The 23,020-nt window shown below is 34.5% G+C and overlaps 1 protein-coding gene across 3 annotated transcripts in view; it reads left to right on the top strand.

The window, feature by feature from the left end:
• Positions 1-23,020, top strand: part of CSMD3 (CUB and Sushi multiple domains 3) — a 1,308,251-nt gene that overhangs the window by 1,134,254 nt on the left and 150,977 nt on the right. For all 3 annotated transcript variants that reach the window (XM_030937706.1, XM_030937708.1, XM_030937707.1), the window contains 3 exons: positions 7,887-8,011; positions 15,062-15,158; positions 18,271-18,375. In XM_030937706.1, coding sequence (XP_030793566.1) covers positions 7,887-8,011; positions 15,062-15,158; positions 18,271-18,375 — 327 coding nt within the window. The remainder of the gene's footprint in view (positions 1-7,886; positions 8,012-15,061; positions 15,159-18,270; positions 18,376-23,020) is intronic.

The following is a 23,020-nucleotide window of genomic DNA, read 5'->3' as shown; positions in this document are numbered from 1 at the left end:
GGCCCAGTGGGACTGAAGAACAGCGCATTGAACCAAAAAAGATTTTTCTTGAATTTTAAAGTTTTGGTCCTGCTTAAGATCTGTTACCTCTTTCTTCTGCCCTGTTTTTCTTTTTAGGAATGGAAATATCTGTGCTGTGCCTGTCTCACCATTGTATTTTGAAAGCAGATAATTTGTTTGATTTTACAGACTCACAGCTGGAGGGCAGTTTGCCTCAGGATGAATCTTATCTTAAAGTGTCACCCATATGTGATTGACATGATATTTAGATGAGACTTTGAACATTAGACTTTTCGTTGATGCTGGAACAAATTACAACTTGTGGGGCTATTGGGATGGAATGAATGCATTTTGCCTGTGAGAAGGACATTAATTTTGGGGACCAGCAGCAGAATGCTGTAGTCTGAATGTTTGAATCCCCCAAATTCATATGTTAGAATCCTAACTCATAAGGTGGTAGTATTGGGGGCAGGGATTGGAAGGTATTTATGAGGGCAGAGCTCTCATGAATGGGATTAATGCTCTTATGAAAGAGACCCCAGAGAGATCTCTAGCCTGTTTTACTATGTGAGGACACAGCCAGAAGACGGTGATATATAATCCAGGAAAGGGGCCCTCAGCAGACACCAAATCTACCAGTGCTGATTTCCCAGCTTCCAGAACTGTGAGAAATAAATTTCTGTTGTTTATAAGCCACCCATTCTATGGTATTTTGTTATAGCAACCTGAATAGAATGAAGCAGTTTAAAAGTACATATCCAGAGATAGAAAATTGTGTCAGATGACTTGTATTTTCTGCCAAGATCGCATGAAAAAGACGTATTACCTTATACCATTTTAAAAATATTCTTCCTTGTGGAACAGGTGTCAATCCAGAAAGTTGACAATATGACAGATGGATATACGGGGTCTGTGTGAGAAAAGAAATAGAAAGGTGATGATTCTAAATGACATTCAGAAGACAGACCAGTTTAGGTTTTACCATTTGGTCTAACTACCAATCTTTACATAAATGAAAATACAGTTTGCATTTCTATTTTTAACTACAAATATTTTTAGCTTCAAAATGTTCTGAATAAAAGTGGTCATGTCTTAAAATATTTTTAAGATAGAAGAAGCACAGTGTCTTAAATATTCAAATATGAGAGTCAAGTACAGAGCTATCTTATGTTGATATCAAAATGTTCTCTTTAATTTATGCTCCTTTTCAACATCTGTTAACTGCACAAAACATCTGCCCCAAGGTCTTGGAATTTCTCATTTCCTCTGATTGGAACAGATATCTTTTTGTCTCACTACATCATTTCATTGACGTCTCCTATCTTTCTTGGCCATCCTATCTAAAATAATTTTCTGCCACCCATCAACCGTTTACTCTTTATATCATTACCTTTACCGCAGCCATCGAAATGTATTATGTATAATTTTTGGTTGTAAAAGATTTCTTAATCTGTCTTAATTGTCCCCCTTTCCATTGTCACTATATTGGTTTTGGGCTCAATCGAAAGAGGACTTGGCACACAACAGGTGTTCAGTAAACTTTTGTTCAGTTAATGGATTTTTAGTAAATTACTGTATCAATTTCCTGAATATCTGTAGAGGGTCTGACAACCCTCACCAACTTCCCAAGTCCAAGGTCCATATTTTTTCCATTTCAGTATCCACCACATGGTGATACTCTTACATACTTTCCTGGCTTAGACCTTTACAAATCTGAGGTTTCAAACTCTTCTGACATCTGCAGAAAGATATGTATGTTGGTAAAACACAAGCAATAGATTTACATATTATATGGGGAGCTTTATTCTGAGAGAGAGCAAATTCTCTATTTACACTTTACAGTTTAGATATAATCTTTGACAGCCTATTTACAGGATTTTATACATGATGATTGTTTTTCTCTATCTTCACAGTTCAATGAATGCTCAGTTAACAGCTTAAGCCAAGTGAGCATCCAATTGAAACCAAAACAATACTGCATTCTACATTCCTAATGATTTCCCTCTCAATTGTGTCCTTTCCATTTCACAGTTCTTATTTTTACTATCAACACTGTCTTTTTTTTTTTTTCTGTCACAGTAAAGCACAAGAAAATGTTCAGTAATTTTGCACACACTGACATACTAAAACTAAACTGTTGATTGGAAAGCAGCCCCATTAGACATGATATGTGAGTTGTGCTTATAGTTAAAATACTAAATTAGAAGATTCACAAACTTTAACAACTGTTTTGTAAACAATATTTAATAATCTTGTACAAAGCATGTAGTTCCAAGCCTCTTTTAATTACAATACAATAAAATTTTACTTAAAATAATTAGAGCTGAGACCAATGTAAAAAATAAAACTTATGCTGAAGACTGAGTTTTTATCTTCCAAATTTGACCTTTTACACTTCACATTTCTTAAACTCTTCAGTCTCCTAAACCCCCAGGCTCTCCTCCATTTTAGACGCTGTGATTCAAATAACCCCCTGCAGCCACTAATAGCTTTGACAATATATGGCCTTAGGCATAAGTACTTCTGTTAGTGGGAGGTCTTTTTTGAAAAGCCCCAGAAGCCGCCACCTACTCGCCTTAGGCAAAGAGTCTTTAATTAGCTGCTTATCTGATCAGCTTATCTGGTTCTGTTTTTTTAAGTTCTTTAGAGACTCAGAAAGAACTACTTTCACTTGAAAGTCTCCATGGCAACACCTGTCTACTTCATCTTTTCTTAGAATGGGAAAAAATTCATGAAGAAATATATACAAAATCTCCATCTTACTCATTTATCCATTTATTCATCTACCCATTCATCCATGAAAAAGTTATTAAATACAATAATAAATAGCAATTTTTAACATTTGAATGAAGCACTATTAAGCATTATCTCATTTAATATTGACATCAACTTTGGAAGGTAGATACAATTATCTCTATTTTACAGGTATTAAAACCTCTTGGCTTAGATAAAAAAGCAGAATTTGATTTGAACCTAGGCTGCTTGATTTGAAGGCCTGTTTTCTTAATCCACATATTATATTGAATACTGATCAGAACAGGAATTTATCATATATCTTTTAAAAACAGGATGCAAATGTTAGATTAAGTAATATACATGAGAGTCAATGTAAAACATTCTGTATATGGTATTGCATATCTGCTAATTTTTCTATAGTATATTTTGTTGGTAAATAAATAAAGATGATTGACATAGAATTAGACAAATATGGCTTGTTTAGGAAAATACTGGGAGATAGGAATGATGCAGGAATGATAAAGAGGTAATTTGAAAGCACAAGATATATACAGATACACAATAAGTTTTTCAGTGATTTATTCATCAAGAATTTATTGAGTGCTTACTGCATGCCAACACTATTCTAAGCACTGGTGACATAGTTTTGAATAAGAATATAAGATCTTTGTCCTTACATTTTGCATTTACATTTTACATTTTAGTGGAGGAGGATAAACGTCATCAAGAAATACATTCTTTTCTTTTGGGGAGTGATAAAGCTGTAGAAAAAAATAAAACAGGAGCTGGAGTTACCAGACATCCAGAGCATGCTGCCATTTTAAACCTGAATAAAATGAACAAAGGGAGGGATGAATAAAAGTCTTTCTTGTTGGTGAGCAAGTGTATGAACTGTTGAGGGGAGAGAGATCTTGACATGTTCAAGCCACAGTGTCTGGAACACAGTAAATGGTAGCAAAGAGTGATAGGTGATGAGTTTAGAGAGGCAGAGCAGAGGGCCAAGTCACATGGATCCTTGAAGACCATGGTGAGTTTGAAATTTTTCTAACTAGTATGGGAATATATTGAGCTGTGGAGTGATGTGATCTTAATCAGTTTCTAAGAAATCACTGTAGTTAGTGTAGGGAGATGTGGAGTAGAACCAGTATGACTGATTAGAAGCCTATCAAGGTAATGGAGGGGAAAAGTAATGTGGTTTGGATGGGAAGATAATGGTCACAGTGATACGAATTAGTAAGCTTTGAGATATAATTTTAAGGTGGAGCTGTTACTGATAGATGGAGAATAGATGTAAATGTAAACTTGAATGCAAGAAAGATAAATCAAGATGAATGTTAGGTTTATGCCTAAGAACTGAGTGAATGGCGGTGACATTCCCTGAGATGAAAGAGAGTGTGGATGAGGAAGAATTTCAAAGTTATTATTTTGGACATACCCATTTTGAGATACTTATTAGACATGTGATTGCAAAACTCACAGAAATCACAGCTAGAGATAAACATCTGGTAGTCAGAGCATATAGAAGTCATGGAAGTATATGTTATCACTGAGGGGGGACGGTGATTAGAAGACAGAATATGGCCTGGGACAAAGTTACAAAGAGGAGAATGAGTTACAAAAAAAAAAAAAAAAATCTGCAGCCAATAATACAGAAGAAAACCAGGAGAGTATGGTGTTCTGATGGTCAAGCAAACGAAGGCTCAAAACAGATGGAGTGATCAACAGTGAGAACTAATTTTTCATAGATTAAGTAAAATACAAGTTAAGGATTGATCATATTACAACATTAATATTCTGGTGACTTTGACACGGTCATTTCACTAGAGCAGTGAGGACAAAAGCCTGATGCAATGCATGAAAGAGACGATGGAGGAAGAGGAGATAACTTGTCACTGCAGCAACATAGAAGAAAATTTATAATGCAAAGAAGGAGAAGAGTTAGAATCTTGACAAACAGACTTTCAGGCAAAAAGGTGACCTTGTTTGCTCAGACTTGAGTCTATTGCAAGAGACTAACAAAAAAATAATATGGAAGCATAGTATGATAAAATTGTACAGGAAAACATTTGGTGCTATGGGAAACTATAGGAACTTAGCACAGGAAAATTCCAAAGGGTTGAAGAAGTAACATTCACACTGAAAATCCATAGATGGGTAGGTGTTAGCTAGGTGAGAGGACAGATCAAGTGACAGCAATAAGGGAGCATATTAGCTTAGAAGGCTGGACTGGGATGGGGGATTAGGATGATGAGGAGTTGGGAAATTATAGTTACATATAAGCCTGGAGATGAAGTCAGAGACGAATACAATTAACTATGTTTATCTGTAGGCCCAGCACAGTGACTCGTGACTATAATCCTAGCACTTTGGGAGGCTGAGGCAGCATTGTTTGAGGCCCGCAATTCAAGACCAGCCTGAGCAACATAGACCCTGTCTCTACAAATTAGCTACATAAAAATTAGCTGAATATCTATGCACAAATTACTGGGTGTGATGTTACACACCTGTAGTACTAGCTCTTCTGTAGGCTGAGTTGGGAGGATTGCTTGATCCTAGGAATTTGAGGCTGCAGTGAGCTGTAATCACACCACTGCACTCCAGCCTAGGCGACAAAGCCAGAGCTTGTCTCAAAAAAAAAAAAAAAAAAAAAAAAGGAAAAAGGAAAAAGAAACTATCTGTGAGTTGTGAATTCAGACAATGGGGAAATTTTTTAAGGATTTTCACCAGAGAAGCAACATGTCGTATTTTAATTTAGAAAGATAATTTTGACAGTAATTTCAAAAATATAGTGCATGGAAAACATACCAGTCATAGGGAGGCCGTTTATGTGATTAATGTTGCAACTCAGAAAAAAAAAAAAAAAAAAAAAAAAAAATATATATATATATATATATATATATACGAGGAAAGGTTGTGGCAGTGGGGATGGTGGGGATGGAGAGGAAGAGCATCTATAAAGTATTTTTTTTTAATTGGCAGGATCAACACTTCATCAATTACTTTTTTTTTGTTCTATTTTTTGGGTGAATATTTTAAATTTCTTCTTCTGTCTATTGCATGCCATTCTCAAATCATGTAAAACTGCTGGTTTTCTATTTAAATGGGCTAAATTAATTTTGACTAATTTAAACATAATTTGTATATAACCCATTAACAGAGATTTGTAAGAAAACACAACTAAGTGGGTTTCTTTTTTTCTTTTTTCTTTTTTTTTTTTTTTTTTTTTTTTTTTGAGACGGAGTCTCTCTCTGTCGCCTAGGTTGGAGTGCAGTGACCGGATCGCAGCTCACTGCAAACTCCGCCTCCCGGGTGCACACCATTCTCCTGCCTCAGCCTCCCGAGTAGCTGGGACTACAGGGGCCCGCCATCTTGCCCGGCTAGTTTTTTGCATTTTTTAGTAGAGACGGGGTTTCACCGTGTAGGCCAGGATGGTCTTGATCTGCTGACCTGGTGATCCACCCGTCTCGGCCTCCCAAAGTGCTGGGATTACAGGCTTGAGCCACCGCGCCCGGCCGAGAGTTTCTTTAAAAATATATTGTCACACTATTTTAAAAAGTTTGCAACAGTTTTTTTTTTTTTCTTTCTTTCTTTTCTTTTTTTTTTTTTTTTTTTTTGAGTAATTGCCCCGGTGTTTGCATTTGTCTTTGGAAGTGGCACAAATCTGTAATTCACTTAAAAAAATTATTACAAAAGATATGTTCCTTATATCTCATCATTTATAACCATATTAGGACAAATTCCCCAGGAACACAGTACCATTGGAACCTAAAATAATAGTTGTAGCAAAAGGAAATATGATTTATTGAGTTCTAACTGTGTTTCAAGCAGTGTTCTACTTTCTTATGTACATTCTAGTTTCTTTGTATTTTTCACAAAAGCCTTTTAGAAACAATAGCATTACCATTCCACAGGTAAGATATCTGTGTTTCATAGAGTTTAAAGAACAGGTCAAAGTCACACAGAATTTAAGAGTTATGAGTTAGGTCATGACCAAAATCAAGGTGATTCTATTAATGGCATGAGAATTTTGCTTTTGGCCTAGTACCTTCTAAAAATGATTGAAGTCTTTATTGACTTCTGAGTAAGTCTGCATACATATTCTTTCTTGTAGTAGTTAGAATGGCAATAACTGAACTGGGACCACTTCAAGTATCTTCAGTTCCACCTAAGGACATGGACTCTGGCTCCAACTGCCAGGATTCAAATCTCAGCTTCATCTTTTTTCTTTTTTTTTTTTTTTTTTTTTGAGATGGAGTCTTACTTTGTCTCCCAGACTGGAGTGCAGTGGTGCAATCTCAGCTCACTGCAACCTCTGGCTCCTGGGTTCAAGTGATTCTCCTGCTTCAGCCTCCCGAGTAGCTGGGACTACAGGCGCCCACCACCACGTCTGGCTAATTTTTTGTATTTTTAGTAGAGATGGGGTTACACTCTATTGGCCAGGCTGGTCTTGAACTCCTGAGCTTGTGAACCTCCCACCTCAGCCTCCCAAAGTGGTAGGATTACAGGCGTGAGCCACTGCACCTGGCCAGCTTCATCTCTTAATATGTGATCTTGGGCAAGACAATCTCTTAATGACTCCATTTGATTACCTCAGCTGTTGAATGTGGAGAATACTTATTTATATCTCATTAGTTGTTGGGAGGCTTAAATGAGTTAAAATATGTAAAGTACTTAGAAGGGTGCCTAGCATATAGTAGGCTCTATATAAATGTTATGATCATAATTGTTATCATCATCCTCATTACTTTTCAGTGGATGCTGTTACTCCTCAAAGAATGCAGGAAGGAGAAAGTACCAAATAATTTTTTTAAAAAATTCAAGACAATATTTATCTGGAAATGAACTATTTTTAAGGCAAATTTAGTCAATGCATGTTTTAGTAATATAATGCAAATAATATGCTGTTATTGAGTTAATTGTATGATTTTTAGATATGCCATTCAAAGGTCATCCATTAATGCTGTCTAATTATTTTTTAACATTTTCATGGTATACAAAAACTTAATTTTCATTGCTTTTATGAGTTTTGAAAAACAGTATGATTTGATTTGCAAGTCTAGTATCTGTCTAAGATGTTATCTCTGACCTTTACTCTTTTTTAATCCTTTGCATTAGAATTAACTCCCTCTCTTGGACTGCTTTATTTTTAGTGCCCTGTGGTGGATTTTTAACTAAGCGCAAAGGGACTATTTTGTCACCTGGATACCCTGAGCCCTATGACAACAATCTGAATTGTGTGTGGAAGATCACAGTGCCAGAGGGAGCTGGCATTCAAGTAAGAATATTTAAGTTTTTATTCTTTTCATTATATGTTTGTAGTTAATCTTTTCAGAGATGACAGAATGAACATTATTTCTAAAAGTTTAGCAAGTGGTTTTGACTGACATGGTTGAAATGAATAGAAAGATATTTGTTATTAATGTTTTCCACATAGAATTAACAGAAAGCCAATTCAAGATGGCATAAGCAACACAAAAATATGTATTACCCCCATATAACACGGAATCTTGAGGTAAGCAGATTTAAACATTATTTCAGGGGTTCAGTTGTGTCTTTCCTCACGCAGGTTATTTCCATCGCTCTGTTCTGCCATGCTTAGCCTGTTGGTTTTAGTTCTCAGACACCTTCTCCTGAGGTCTTGAGGTGGCTGCAAAAGCTCTAGGCATAACAGCCCTACATAGCAATGGCCAGCAGCTAAAACAGAATGGCCCTATGTTATGTACCATTTCAGTGGTTAAGAAAACTTTTCAGGAAACCTGCCAGCAGACTTTCCCTCCTGTTTTATTGACCAAGATTGTAATCATATCCATTCCTGACCTATACAATGGGCAACAACCAAAGATTTACTATAATTTGGCTCAAATAAAACAGTGTTACATATCAGGAGTAAGCAATAAGTGCAGCCTCCTATGATGCACACATCTCTCACTTAATTGAACTAAACCAGGTCTCTGTTAGCAAGGAAGGAGGATGCTCTTTAAAAACAGGTAATCAACAGTAACTGTCCTGTTAGTTGAATTATGCCTATTTTGGGGGCTGCTATTTGGTCAGTTATTCTGTTTTACATAAAGATATATCTTTTTCTGGATGAATTGGTAATATTTTACTGCAGAATCAGTATATATATTCTATGAAAGGCAATTATGCTTCATAAATATTACATTATCTAGCCTTCACAGATATAACTTTATTACTTCTCTAATTGATTTGTAGAGTTTTTGTTTAGAAACTTGAGACATATGTGAATTGTGGAAAAATTAGCCAAGACACAATGCATTTATAATGAAATTATATTGAAGCATATTTTTTAGTAAAAAATAATCAGCTTCATGGATTTATAATTGTTCAGATGTTTTAAAAATTACTTGACAGGCATTGGGAGTAAAATATGCCAGCAAACCAATGACAAAACCTAAAGCATGTACATTTTCAGAGTTTTAAGGGCATCCAAAGATTATAGATGCATATTTACATTCTGGCTAGTTTACAGACAATTTGTAAAATTTGAAGATAACTAATCAACCCTATCTTATTATAGTAGAATAGTAAGGATTTTGGGATTGCCCATGTTCCAGCTTATGTAGAGGATCTGAAATGATATGATATCTTTAGAACCTTCATAGAAATTTTACCACATCATCTAGTTGTAATCTTCTGAAGGTTATTCCAGAGCATCTATATATTAACATTAGCTTACTTATTTCTATCTTATCTTACAATTATGAAAATCCTGGCATTTTTTATTTAGTTTTCATCTTCTCTTTTTGATCCGCTGCAATGTGGCTTCAGCACCCAATACTCTAATAAAGCCAATCTCATAGTGAAGATCTAAATGTGATTAAATCCATTGTGTGGTTCATCTTTCTTGCTCTGTCTTGTTGTTCCTCCCCTGATTCCTAATAGACTATTTTTGTCTCCTTAGATCCTAGGAGACCAATATTTTCTTGGATTTTGTTTTGTTTTCTCTTCTACATCTGTAGCTCCTACTTCTGTTATCTCCTACCTGGTCTTCTCTTCCAACTCAATCTATTGTTCAAATATTAGTGTTTATGAGATTCTGTGGCCTTTGTTCATTTCACCTTATTCTCTCTGCGACCTTGTCTAATTCCATGGCTTCAGCTACTTTCATGTGCTAGAAGTGTCCGGACCTAAACCATAATGGAAAATCAGAAAACATATTTTTGAATGAGGGGCTGAATAAATGATGACATCCAGACCTAAATATCTAACCCAGACCTCTCACTTAAGCTGCAGAACATATATCCAACTGCCTACTGGACATTTTCAGCTAAACTTCTTGATGGCTTGTCAAATTCAACCTGTCTAAAACTGACTTCATAGAATCTTCTCAAAACTATAGAACTTTCTCAGTGTTCTCTTTCTCAGAACAACTTCCTCATCCATTAAGTTACACAAGCCAGAAATGTTAATTCTTCTCTGACTCTTAACTCCGTACAATGAAATTTGTCAGGTCTGTCTTTCATAAATCTCTTAAACAAGTCTATTTCCCTCCATCCACACTTTTACTACCCAAGATCAGGTAGCGTCATCCTTGTCTCGGGTTCTTATTCTCCTCCAGTCTATCTCCTGTACATCTAGTAGAGTAACCATCTGAAAGTAAAAATCTAATACTATCATTTTTTTATATATAATACCTCAGTTGTCTCCAATCTCCTTAAATCCTTCGACACTATTGATTATGCCATTGTGCTCTGTCCTTATTTTGTAACTATTCTATCTGCACTATTTCAGCTCCTTATAAAAACCTAGCTTTCTTTTGCCTTTGGACCCTTTGTGCATGTTGTTCTTTCTGCCAACACTCTCTATGATCTCCTTTTATTTTGTTTATTCTTACTTGACATTTCTGTCTCAACTTAAATACATTTTCTGTGGAAGACCTTCCATGAACTTGAGACAAGGTTAAGTTCTGCTGTATGTTCTCACAGTTCCCTGGAATTTATTTATCATAACACCCATCACATTTTAATGTTACTACTAATTATCTGTAAGCTCATGAGGACAGTGCCAAGTCCATTCTGTCAGCTAGTACAGTTCTTGGAAGTATATACTGCACAGTGCCTGGCAGTATATTCTCAGTACATATTTTTAGAACGAATCAATGAATACTTGCACAAGTGGAGTTTTGACTATTTTAGAGTTAGCAGGCATAAGGAACTACTAAGATGTCTGCAGAAAAACTATGTTATATATCACTTATCCTAGGCAAACACTATTCAAAACTGGACACATATGAATAACACTAAAATCTTCCACTGAGGAAGAACTTTGTTTCTTGACTGTACTTTAGAAAACAAAATTTGAGTTTAGCAGAGCGTTTAGCAAACATATAGTGTGTAAAAATTTTGGGTTTTAATTGTAAACACGCTAAAAACAGCTATCAAGGACTTCTTTCTAATTGACCACTTATATGGATGCTAGTTTTAGACATATCACTGAGTTATAGAAACTCGTAACACATACACACACACACACATATATAATATATGACTTATATTTGAATATTCATTAAATTTACCTAAGAGCTACCTGGCTACTGCACTAGGTTTAAAGCAATGTTTAATATTTTTCTCTGTTGGGCCAAATATGTGTGTGAATAAAGAATTATATGAATATTCAATAAATCATATATGAGATAAAGTGGGATTATCATTGTTGAAAAGAGGGGAGAAGAAGAAACATTTGGAATGCTGAAAAATTACAATAATATAGAATAATTGAACATTCTTTGAGAATTACCTCAACAAACAGATTAATTTGTTAAATTAATATTATATGAGAATTTCCCACTCTTTGTGGCAAAGAGTAGATTCATTTGTTTGTTTGTTTATATTAGCAGGATCTGTTGGAGAATTTCAATGGGGCTGCATTCAAAATTAACAGTGATAGTTATCAGGAAAAGGGAAATATGTAATTAACCATGGGGGAAAATATGTTGGTTACATTATTGTATCAGTTTACGGATGATTATCATGATTTTATGTAATCTGAAGTAAAATGGAATTTGAACAGTTATAATGATAGATGCCTAATTTTAATGATTGGAAATTCATTACCTCATAAAGGTATTCCATTGCCATGATGGACAACTATATCTAATGCAGAGTTACTCTGAACAGTGAGTCAATAATTACCTCTTTTACAATGTTTAGTAGGGCCGGGTGCAGTGGCTCACCCCTGTAATCCCAGCACTTTAGGAGGCCGAGGTGGGCCGATCACGAGGTCTGGAGAACAAGACCATCCTGGCTAACATAGTGAAGCCCCGTCTCTACTAAAAATACAAAAAAATTAGCCGGACGTGGTGGTGGGCGCCGGTAGTCCCAGCTACTCGGGAGGCTGAGGCAGGAGAATGGCGTGAACCCGGGAGGCGGAGCTTGCTGTGAGCGGAGATGGCACCACTGCACTCCAGCCTCGGAGACAGAGCGAGACTCTTGTCTCAAAAAAAGAAAAAAAAAAATCTCTAGTTGGCTTTCACGTGTCTTCTGTCATAACGAGTACTCAATCATTTATTTGAGTCCTTTAACAAATCTCATAGCATTGTCTGCCAGTTCTTCTGGCCAAATTCTTCTTCTACACTCTATATTTTTATTATGCCAAACTACATTCACAATGTACCTCAAATCCCAGTGGCAAATTATATTATAGCTCTCTGGCTGCTGTAACAAATTACCATGAGTTTTATCATTATAAACAACAGATTTTATTTTATTTTTTTCCTCATAGCAGTGGAGGCCAGAAGTCCAAAATCAGCTTTACTGCACTGAAATTGAGATCCTGGCAGAACCTCTCCTACCTTGTCCCTGACCACTTCAGGGTCTCAAGAATGAGAGAATCTCTTCCCTATTCTTTTCTAGCTTCTAGTGGCTGCTGGAATTCCTTGGATTCTGGCCACATCACTCCAATTTCTGCCTCTGTGGTCACATTGTCTTCTCTTCTTTGAGTGTCGAGTCTCCCTCTGACTCTTTTCCCCTCTCTCAAGATTCCTAAATTAAGCTCATCTGAAAGACCCTTTTCCATATACGGTAATATTTAGAGGTTCCAGAGATCAGAACCTGGTGTCCTCAGAAGGCATTATTCAGCTATATACACTAGACATACGTATCCAGAAGTAAACTGACTTTCTTTCTCCCACCTAGGTAATAGATTTTCCTGGCGATGTCTACATTTTTGCTCTTGTTACCCCACTACTCTCAATAATTCAGAAAAGAAAATAATTTTTTCTCAAATTTTTCCTTTCACTTCCTCCCCTATTCGAATCACACAAAATTTAATAACTTTCTCTACAGCAACACATGTAACATCTGGGTTCCCATTTTTACTACACTTGCCTCCAATACACTTCAGTCTCTCATTGTTTTTTACTGCAATACATATTGAAATATTACTGAAATAGATATTGAAATTGTCTTTTCACTTTTACTTTCTTCACCCAATGCAGTGCTGTACCTAGAGCACAGTCCTAATCATGTTCTTCCTCCGAGACTTCTGAAACCTTCATTGGAAAACTGAAGGTATCACTATGTCTTGAAGCGCATAGTTGTTATGCTAGTGTTTAGATTTTTGTTGAGTTTCTCCCCTGATCTTCCTCTTAGCTAAGATTTATTGAGTCATTACTACATGCTGGGCACCTTATACGAATTAACTAATTGAATTTTTATAATGAATCTATGTATTAGATACCCTTATGACAATAATCTATTTAAATAATCTGAAGTACAGAAAGATGAACAACTTTCCTTTAGTGGCATGCCAATGAGGAGAAGGAGGCAGGAAGTTGCAAACCTAGGCTCTTTGATTCTAAGTTCTCTTGTATTTAGCTACTAAGCTCTACTCTTTTGAACTTTTTATTATTTCTCTAACTTTGCATGTGTATTTCTTCTTATGTAAATACCCTCCCCTGTGACTAAATAAGATTACTCATGGTCCACTAAATCTAGCTCATGATTTGATTCCTTTTACATTGTTAGACACTCAATAATTTCCTTCAGCTCAATATCTTCAGCTTAGCCGAAATGTCAACTCCTGCATGAATCTTCACATTTTTTAAAAAGCTGAATGCAATATTTTCTTCCCCTGAATTGAAGGAAAGAAAATTTTAGACATGAAGAGGGAATTTATAATTGCTTAAGGAGGTAGCAGTTATATTACAATTACACAGCTTTACTTCTAGTCTTCTTCCTGTCTTAGAACATTGACACTGGGCCTGATGCCAATCATACAGGCAGGGTATCTATTGCCATGTGGCACTCACCCCTGGAAACAGGCACCAGTATTCACTTGTATGGAAGAATAATGATGGGCTCTTTTGCAGATAATAAATTTTATTGAGTGAAATTGTTGTAATTATTTAGTGAATGAGTACAGTGCCTACGTTTTTAAGAGATTTTTAGCTTAAAAAACTTTTAATAAAGCTATTCCTTTCCTTCCTCTAAAACTATAAAAAAAATAAAAAAAAACTATATAAAAATTAATAAAGGAATAGCAAAATAGTATCCACAGTTGTGAGGGTCCTGTGGGTTCTTGCAAAAACTCAAGCTGTGCCAAGTGATGTGAAATAAAGTAACACATGCCTCTTTCTTTAAATAAAATTTAATAGACAGGAGAGAATTAAATCTCCCCAGTATTTCCCTTCTCAACTTTAAGGACCTTCAACTGTGAATTAGTTGCTATAACTCTATTCATTAAAATAAATTTTAAAACATGCATTTGAATTAATTACAAAATGTCATTTTTTCTCATCCATACTGAGACTTGTTAAAAATATGCATGTTAAAAATTTTTAAATAAAGGAAGAGAAGACATTGAGCAAAGTTTATGCAAGGAAAGGATAATTTAAAAGTATCCAGAAATAAACTTGGTTTTAAAAACGTTTTTTATAAGCTCCTGTAGACTTGTACCACAAATCTGGTTTTTCCTAATAGCTACAAGAAAGCTAGGAAACTCAAATCAATGACATATACATAAAAATTAACCAATTGTTTTGAAAATGATTTGAGATTCCAGGCACTGATTCATAAGATTAGCTCAAAGCTTTTGAAAAGAGCCTGTTCTGAGATAGTGACAGACATTACTCTGGTTATACCCACAGTGAACATTGGTAGGTGCTTCAAAGGCCTTTCTGTATAAAAATCAGCTTGTGTAAGCCAGTACAATAATGGAAAAAAATCAGTTCTGTTAAAAACTTTCTATGAAGGGCCACAGTTATGTGGTCCAGGATTTGAACTCTCTTTTCCAAGAGATTGTTGGACTATAGTTATGTGTATCTGGTTAGAAATGTCTATTCTTACCTGTAATTATTATTTCACAGGTACAAGTTGTTAGCTTTGCTACAGAACATAATTGGGATTCTCTGGACTTTTATGATGGGGGAGACAACAATGCTCCAAGACTTGGAAGCTATTCAGGTAAATAAGAGAGCTGAGCTTAATTAAAATACAGGTATAATTAAGAATATAAACAAAATTAAAGCGCTACCTACAACTCTTACTTGGTGGTTTTAATTTGCTTTTTACAAACTATACACAAAGGTACAAGGACTGAAGTTTAAAAGATTTAAAGATGATATCAATATTGATATTTAAAACCTTATTATATTCTTAATTCTTTATATATTTGTCTAATTATTTATTGATGGTTTTATATTACTGATAATATTTTCAGCTGAGTTGGGGTTCAAGAATAGTATGCATGCTCTTTTCCTTAAAAGGATGAGCAATAATAATTAAAAATTAGACTGTGCTTTGAATTGTGTGCTATGAAGTCATGAAAATAACCAGGTGAATGCTACAAGGTACTGTTAGGTGAGAATAAAGAGAATACAGAATTATTTCTATGAAATAAATAAAATTATATAAAATTAGTGTATACATGTGTAACAAGACCAGAAATAAACAAAATAATAGTGTTATTTTTTATGTAAGATGTGGACTTGTTTTTACAACCTGTTAAATTTATTAAGGTTGTTATTTTTTGAGATGTAGTCTTGCTCTGTCTCCCAGGCTGGAGTGCAGTGGTGAGATCTCAGCTCACCGCAACCCTCGACTCCTGGGTCTGAGCGGTTCTCCTGTCTCAGCCTCCAGAGTAGCTGGGATTACAGATGTGCATCACCACACCGAGCTAAGTTTTATATTTTTTGGGAGAGACGGGGGTTTCACTATGTTGGCCAGGCTGGTCTTGAACTTCTGACTTCAGGTGACCCACCTGCCTTGGCGAGCAGGTGATCACACCTGCTGAGTTTACAGGTGTGAGCCACAAAACCCAGCCAGATTTATTGAGGTTTAAAAGGTAATTTATGCAATACTTCAAAAGCTTTTGCATATAGAAGTTGAAATAAAAAGTTTTACTTTGTTAATTTTTTACTATTATACTTTTTAAACTCTAGAAATATAAACATAGCTAACTGATTAGCTTATTCAATTCAGATACGCTGAAATAAATTTGAATGACTTTACGCTTTTAAGAGATTTTTAAATGTAGTAGCGGAACCCATTATTTATCATCACCAATGAGGAAAAGAAAGAAATATCTGGAGCAGGAGTGATTTGATTTAGGCATGAGCAATATAGATTTAGATAGAAGTCTTAGAAAAATCCCACACAAGTTTAGTATACTTTTATTTTTAATAGGTTAGGTAATACTTTATTAGTATCATTATTAATTTTTTTGTGTGCATTTTTAGAGACAGGGTCTGGCTCTATTGCCCAGGCTGGAGTGCAGTGGTGCAATCACAGCTCACTGCAGCCTTGAATTCTTGGGCTCAAGTGATCTATCTGCTTCAACTTCCTGAGTTGCTGGGACTACAGTCACATGCCACAACCTCAATTAATTTTTATTTTATTTTGTTTTTTTTAGAGCTGGGGTCTTGCTATGTTGCCCAGGCTGATTTCCAACTTGTGGTCTCAAGACATCCTCCTGTCTTACAGCCTCCTGATTAGCTGGGATTGTGATCCCATGATTATTACATAAGCCACCACACCCATCTGTAATACTTTAAAAATCATAATGTAACGATAATATAAGTGATAAATAACACCTGTTGATCACTAAGTGCTAGCTCTGTGTGGCATTTGCCATGCATTTCCTTATTTGATCTTTCTAACAAATCTGTAGGTAATTGAGGCTTAGAGAGATTAAGTTGCCTGAGGTTGTACAATTAATGTTAGAATGAGATTGGGACCCAGCTGGTGTGACTCTAGAACTAGAACTCTTAATCAGTAAGATCCTCTGAGAGAGTCAAGGCAGGTGAAATGATCTTTTAAGTTTCTGTTTATTCCTGTCTTCGGTGGTTGCCGTTATCACACTAGGGTCAGGAAAAAAGCAAGTGTGTGCTCTGTAGTAAATCTTTTGTGTTCTTTCATAGAAGACATCAGGGGTGAGGTCCACAAAGTTGTGCAAAGCAAATGTAAAGAAACCAGTTGCTTATAAATAAATATTTTTAATGATCTCAACTCATATGCTTGTTGAACTTTGTCTTAAAATGTAGAATTAACGGTTACTTATTTTCATGCTTGCCATTTGAAACTGCTAGAGTTGGAGTCAAAAATCTTAAACTATTTGCTCAATAGCAAACTCAAGAAATAATTGTTTCAAGCAGATACTTTATATTTTCAAACTCAATAACTTAATAAAATAAATTTGATCTCCTTCAGAAGTCCAGAAAAATATCGTTATAATGCATTTGCTGAAAGACAAGAGTAACAGTAGTTCATAATTGGAATTTTTTTGAAAACTGACTACCAGCTTTGCTGTCAGAGTTTAAGAAACATTAAGACACTTGACCTGGTATAGAATAATCTATCTATCTAGCTGTCTAACTTTAATTCATTATGAAAAGCAAATCAATGACTATATTATCTGACTCATACAAAGTTGTTACTATACCATAAAAATCACGTGCAAAGTTCAAAATTAAGTTTATTATTTATTCCTTTTTAGTTTGCAAACTGTTTTATTCATATTTTGTGTTTCTTTTTAATTAGTTCACAAATCTGGTAACATACAGGCAGTTAAAACTGGTTATCATTTTGAAAGTCAGAAACCTCTGGTATAGCACAGTCTTCAAAAAACATTGGAAAGCAGAGAGAATACACAGTAATAACCTCTTTGAAAGCAATCATTGCAAACTTTCATGTTTCTAACAAGATTAACTATACATATATGTGTATTTATTGTTTATTATCAGCTCATGCACAGAATACTGAAATCCACATGAAATTCAACGTTTATTTTCGGTGAACATGTCAAACGTATAGCTTTAACTTTCACCAGCTCTTTTTGCTCCTACCTATTTTTAGGAAGCAATCTAAAGCCATCTCAAGTGGTCTGTCTTCTTGGAAACAGGAACAGTATATTGAAAGAGGATTGTGAAAAAATATTTCTACTTTTTTTCTAAAAAAAAAAACAGCTTGATTAATGCATATTTTTAGTGGTAATCTATTGACTGATTAGTAAACTTACTTAATTTTATTATAGTACTTATTAATGGCCATTGACTTGCTTTCTCATATATCATTTCAGGAACAACAATACCCCATCTTTTGAATAGTACGTCTAATAATCTATATCTAAATTTTCAATCAGACATCAGTGTTTCTGCTGCAGGATTTCATCTTGAATACACAGGTAAAAATAATATCATGTGCCATTCAAAAAGGTTAAGAACAAGTTTATATTAATTAAAAAATATTTTTGTGAGTATGTATATATTATAGCAACTTTCTCAAATAAAACATTGTCTTATTAAAATTTTGAAGTATTACTTCAATTCAATTACAAAATTATATGGATAAAGTTTTAATGACTTCACAAGAGTTTACAAGTTTTTTTGTTATTGAGTAAGAATAATTAATGTGAAATCTACCTTTTCAACAAATGTTTAAGTGTGCAATATTGTATTAACTGTAGGTCCAATACTATGCAACAGATCTCTAGAACTTACTCATCTTGCATAACTGAAACTTTATACCCATTGAACCACAGCTCTTCATTTCCCCCTTTCCCTATCCCCTGACAACCACCATTCTACTCCACTTCTTTGGGTTTGACTATTTTAGATTTGCCATGGAAGTGGAATCATGAAGTATTTATCCTCCTGTGATTGGTTTCTTTTACTGTGTAATGTCCTCCAGGTTCATCACCTCCTGGTCTGTATATCTGTTTTTATCCAGTACTACACTGTTTTGGTAACTCTATCTTTGTAATATATAATCAAGAAGTGGGACCCCAGCACTTTTGTTCTTCTTGCTCCAGAATTCTTTGGCTGTTCAAGATCTTGTGTGGTTCTACATGCATCTTAGTACTTTATTTGTGGAAAAACATGTCACAGATTTTGATAAGCATCATATTGAATCTGTAGGTTGTTTTGTGTAGTATGGACATTTTAACATTATTAAATATTCTAATCCCTAAAAATGGGATGTATTTCTATTTATTTGTGTGTCTTCTGTAATTTTTCTCATCGCCATTTTGTAGCTTTTTTTTTTTTTTTTTTTTTGAGAAGGAGTTTCGCTCTTGTTGCCCCGGCTGGAATGGAATGGCATGATCCTGGCTCACTGCAACCTCCACCTCCTGGGTTCAAGCGATTCTTTTGCCTCAGCCTCCCAAGTAACTGGGATTGCAGGCACTCTACACCACACCCAGCTCATTTTATATTTTCAGTAGAGACGTAGTTTCACCATGTTGACCAGGCTGGTCTCGAAATGCAGCTGATTCTTTGTATGTTAATTTTGTATCTTGCAACTTCATGGATTCATTTATTAGTTCTAACAGTTTTTTTTTTTTTTTTTTTTTTTTTTTTTTTTTTTTTTTTTAGTGGAGTCTCCTCAACATTACTGATAAATAATGATTATTCATATTTCTGGGATACATGTGATATTTTTGTACATGTATACAATGTGTAGTGATCAAATCAGGGTAATTGAATTATCATTCATAACCTCAATCATGTATCATTTATTTATGTTGGGAACATTTCAAATCTTTCTTCTCATTATTTTAAAGTATACAATAAATTATCATTAACTCGTCACCCTGCTTATCAAACATCAGAATTTATTCTTTCTTTCTAACTGTATTTTTGAATGCATTAACCAACCTCTCTTCTTCCCTGCCTTCCAAGTCATCTATTTCAGCCTCTGGTAACCATCATTCTACTCTCTACCTCCATGAGATCAACTTTTTTAGCTTACACATATACATGAGAATATGCAATATCCATTTTCTATGCCTGGCTCATTTCACTTAATGTAACATCCTCTAGTTCCAGTCATGTTGCTGCAAATAACAGGATTTCAATTTTGGGGCTGAATAGTACTCCATTGTCATATATATCATATTTTCCTTACCCATTCATCCACTGATGGACACAGGTTGATTCCGTATCTTGGCTATTGTGAATACTGCTGCAATAAACATGAGAGTGCAGGTATCCCTTTGATATACCGATTTTCTTTCTTTTGGATATATACCCAGCAGTGGGATTGCTGGATCTTATATAGTTCTATTTTCCATTTTTTAATGAAACCTCCCTACTATTGTTTATAATGCCTTGACCAACTTACATTCCCACCAAGAATGTGTAAGAGTTCCCTTTTCTCCTTTTTTATTTTTTTTGTTTGCTTGATAATATCCACTTTACCTGGGGCAAGATGACATCTCAGTGTGGTCCATGGAGTCTTTATGTTGTTCCGCATTTAGGATTTTATCATCTGCAGACAGGGACAATTTTAATTATTCCTTTTTGACTTGGATGCCTTTTATTTCTATTTCTTGCCTAATTCCTCTGTCTAGGACTTCCGGTAGTATTTTGATTAGAAGTGGAGAGAGTGGATATCCTTACCTTCTTCCTGATTATAAAGAAAAAGCTTTTTGTTTTTTACCATTAAGTATGATGTTAGTTATGGGCTTTTCATATATGGTCTTTATTATGTTGAAGTAAATTTCTTATACACCTAGTTGTTTTTGAGAGTTTTCAATAATGAAATGGTGTCAAATACATTTAAATACTTTTTTTGCATTCATTGATACAATCATGTGACTTGTATTCTTCGCTCTGTTAATGTGATATATTACATTTATTGATTTGTGTACGTTTGACCATTGTTACATTCCAGGAATAAATTTCTCTTGGTCGCGGTATATGATTTTTTTTTAACATGCTGCTAGATTTGGCTTACTATCATGTTGTTGAGGATTTTTGCATCCATGTTCAGAAGGGATATTGAATTGTAGTTTTCTTTTCTTATGGTGTCTTTGTCTTTGCTATTAGGGCAGGGCTGACTGCAATAAAATAGTTTGGATATATTTTCCCCTCTTCAATTTTTTTTGAAGAGTTTGAGAAGGATTGATGTTAATTTTTTAAGTGTAAGGTAGAATTCACCAGTGTAGCCATCTGGTGCTGTGCCTTTCTTTGTTGGGAGGACTTTGTTAACTGATTCAATCTTTTTACTAGTTACTGGTTCATGTAGATTTTCTGTTTCCTTAAAATTTAGTCTTGGTAACTTTTATATTTCTAGGAATTTTTTTTTCATTTTTCTGAGTTATTCTAATTTTTGGTGTGTAATTGTTCATAGCAGTCTCTTATTCTTTTAATATCTGTGGCATCAATTGCAATGCCTACTTTTAATTATAAGTATTCTAAAATTGTGAAAAAGGAACTAGATCCTGTAGAGATTTTAAAATTGGAATTAAAGTGACTACTCCTGACATAGAAAATGTACATTCATCTCCCAAATTCCTGCAAAACTTTTCATCTTAAAAATAGATTAGTTCCCCTATTAAACACATATATGAAGCAATGTGTCATTTCATACATAAAATTATCACAAATGTAATTAGGTGAGTGTTTGGGTAACTATGGGTTTTCTTACTCTCTACTTAAAATGCAAGCTCCAGAAGACAAAATCTTTCAACATCATCTCATTCAGGCCACACTTAGTTCCACACTGAAACACCATTACCTAAATTGAAGTTTTGATAGACATGAAACTCTCAGTGGGAGCAAACAGCAGCTATAATTGATAAGCATGTGCTAAGTAAATAATATTTAAATGATTTTTTTACATGTTTTTGGTTTTATAATGAAGTTTACTTTTCAGTTATTGCTAACTTCAGATGCAATAAATGTATTACTGTAATGCAAATACATGACAAATCCATAAAACAAAATTTATTCATTCATTCTTTATTCAACCGACAAATATTTTGAACACCTACCATATGTCAGGCACTATGCTCGACATAAAAAATGTGAAGTTAGACATGTCACAGTATCTTTCTTTGAAGAGTCTTGTAGAAGATTCACAAAGATAAAGCAGTATTACAGTGCTTTGAATACAGTAATAGATGTATTTGTGGTAGATCACCCAAAAGCAATAAATAATCATCTCCATTTAGGAAATTCAGGGAATACTTCAAACAGGAGGTGACACGTGGGGTGAGTCTTAAAACATAAGGAGTTTTACAGTTAAGCAAGAAGGAGTGGATAGATTCAGCAGAGGAAATTTCACATTCAGACAGCTATGAAATATGCCGCATTAGGAAAAATTCAAACTATTTCAGTAGGAATGGTACATAAGATATGATGGAGTGGTAGTAACTAAGGCTGCTTATATAGGCATGACTACTCCTGAAAGGTATAAGATGTCATAATGAGAAATTTGACTTTGTTATAGGTGCCGCAGGTCAAAAGCAGAATATGTTTTGATAGTTTTTCATGATGCAGACCATTAAATTATTGTAAACCACAAGTAAATTGAAGAAACTTTAAAAAGTCTCTTGTGTACAACTTTTGCATTTCTAAAATGTTTTGCTGAATGCAAAAATCCTTTATTTGTATAAGATAAAATATGATCACTAACATTTAACAAGATGATATAGCTATATATAATATTTTTTAAACTGTTCTTTTGGTTAGAAATTCTTATTTTTAATAAATTAGATAAATTGAGCTATATCCTAATTAACACATAATAGATGCTAATAGTACATTGTGTCTTGCCTTTTAGAGCAGAGAATTGCAAGTTTGACTGCTCTTCCTAAGGGAAATCAATAACTACTCACATTAAATCTCACAATTTTAGGTCTTGGAAACCAACATCTTTGACAGGAAAGACATACTAGTTATAATTTAAGCATTTTAAATCATGATCTTTAATTTAGAAAGTAACGTTGAGTGCCTATGTGAAGGACACTCTGCTTAGAACTGTAGCGAAATTGGGAGATGAATGAGACAAATCTCTTTTCTAATTGAGTGAAAACTTTATTACAT

This window comes from Rhinopithecus roxellana, chromosome 9 (assembly GCF_007565055.1).
Source record: "Rhinopithecus roxellana isolate Shanxi Qingling chromosome 9, ASM756505v1, whole genome shotgun sequence".
NCBI classification, from domain to species: domain Eukaryota; kingdom Metazoa; phylum Chordata; class Mammalia; order Primates; family Cercopithecidae; genus Rhinopithecus; species Rhinopithecus roxellana.
This window is presented reverse-complemented; position numbering and strand designations above follow the sequence as displayed.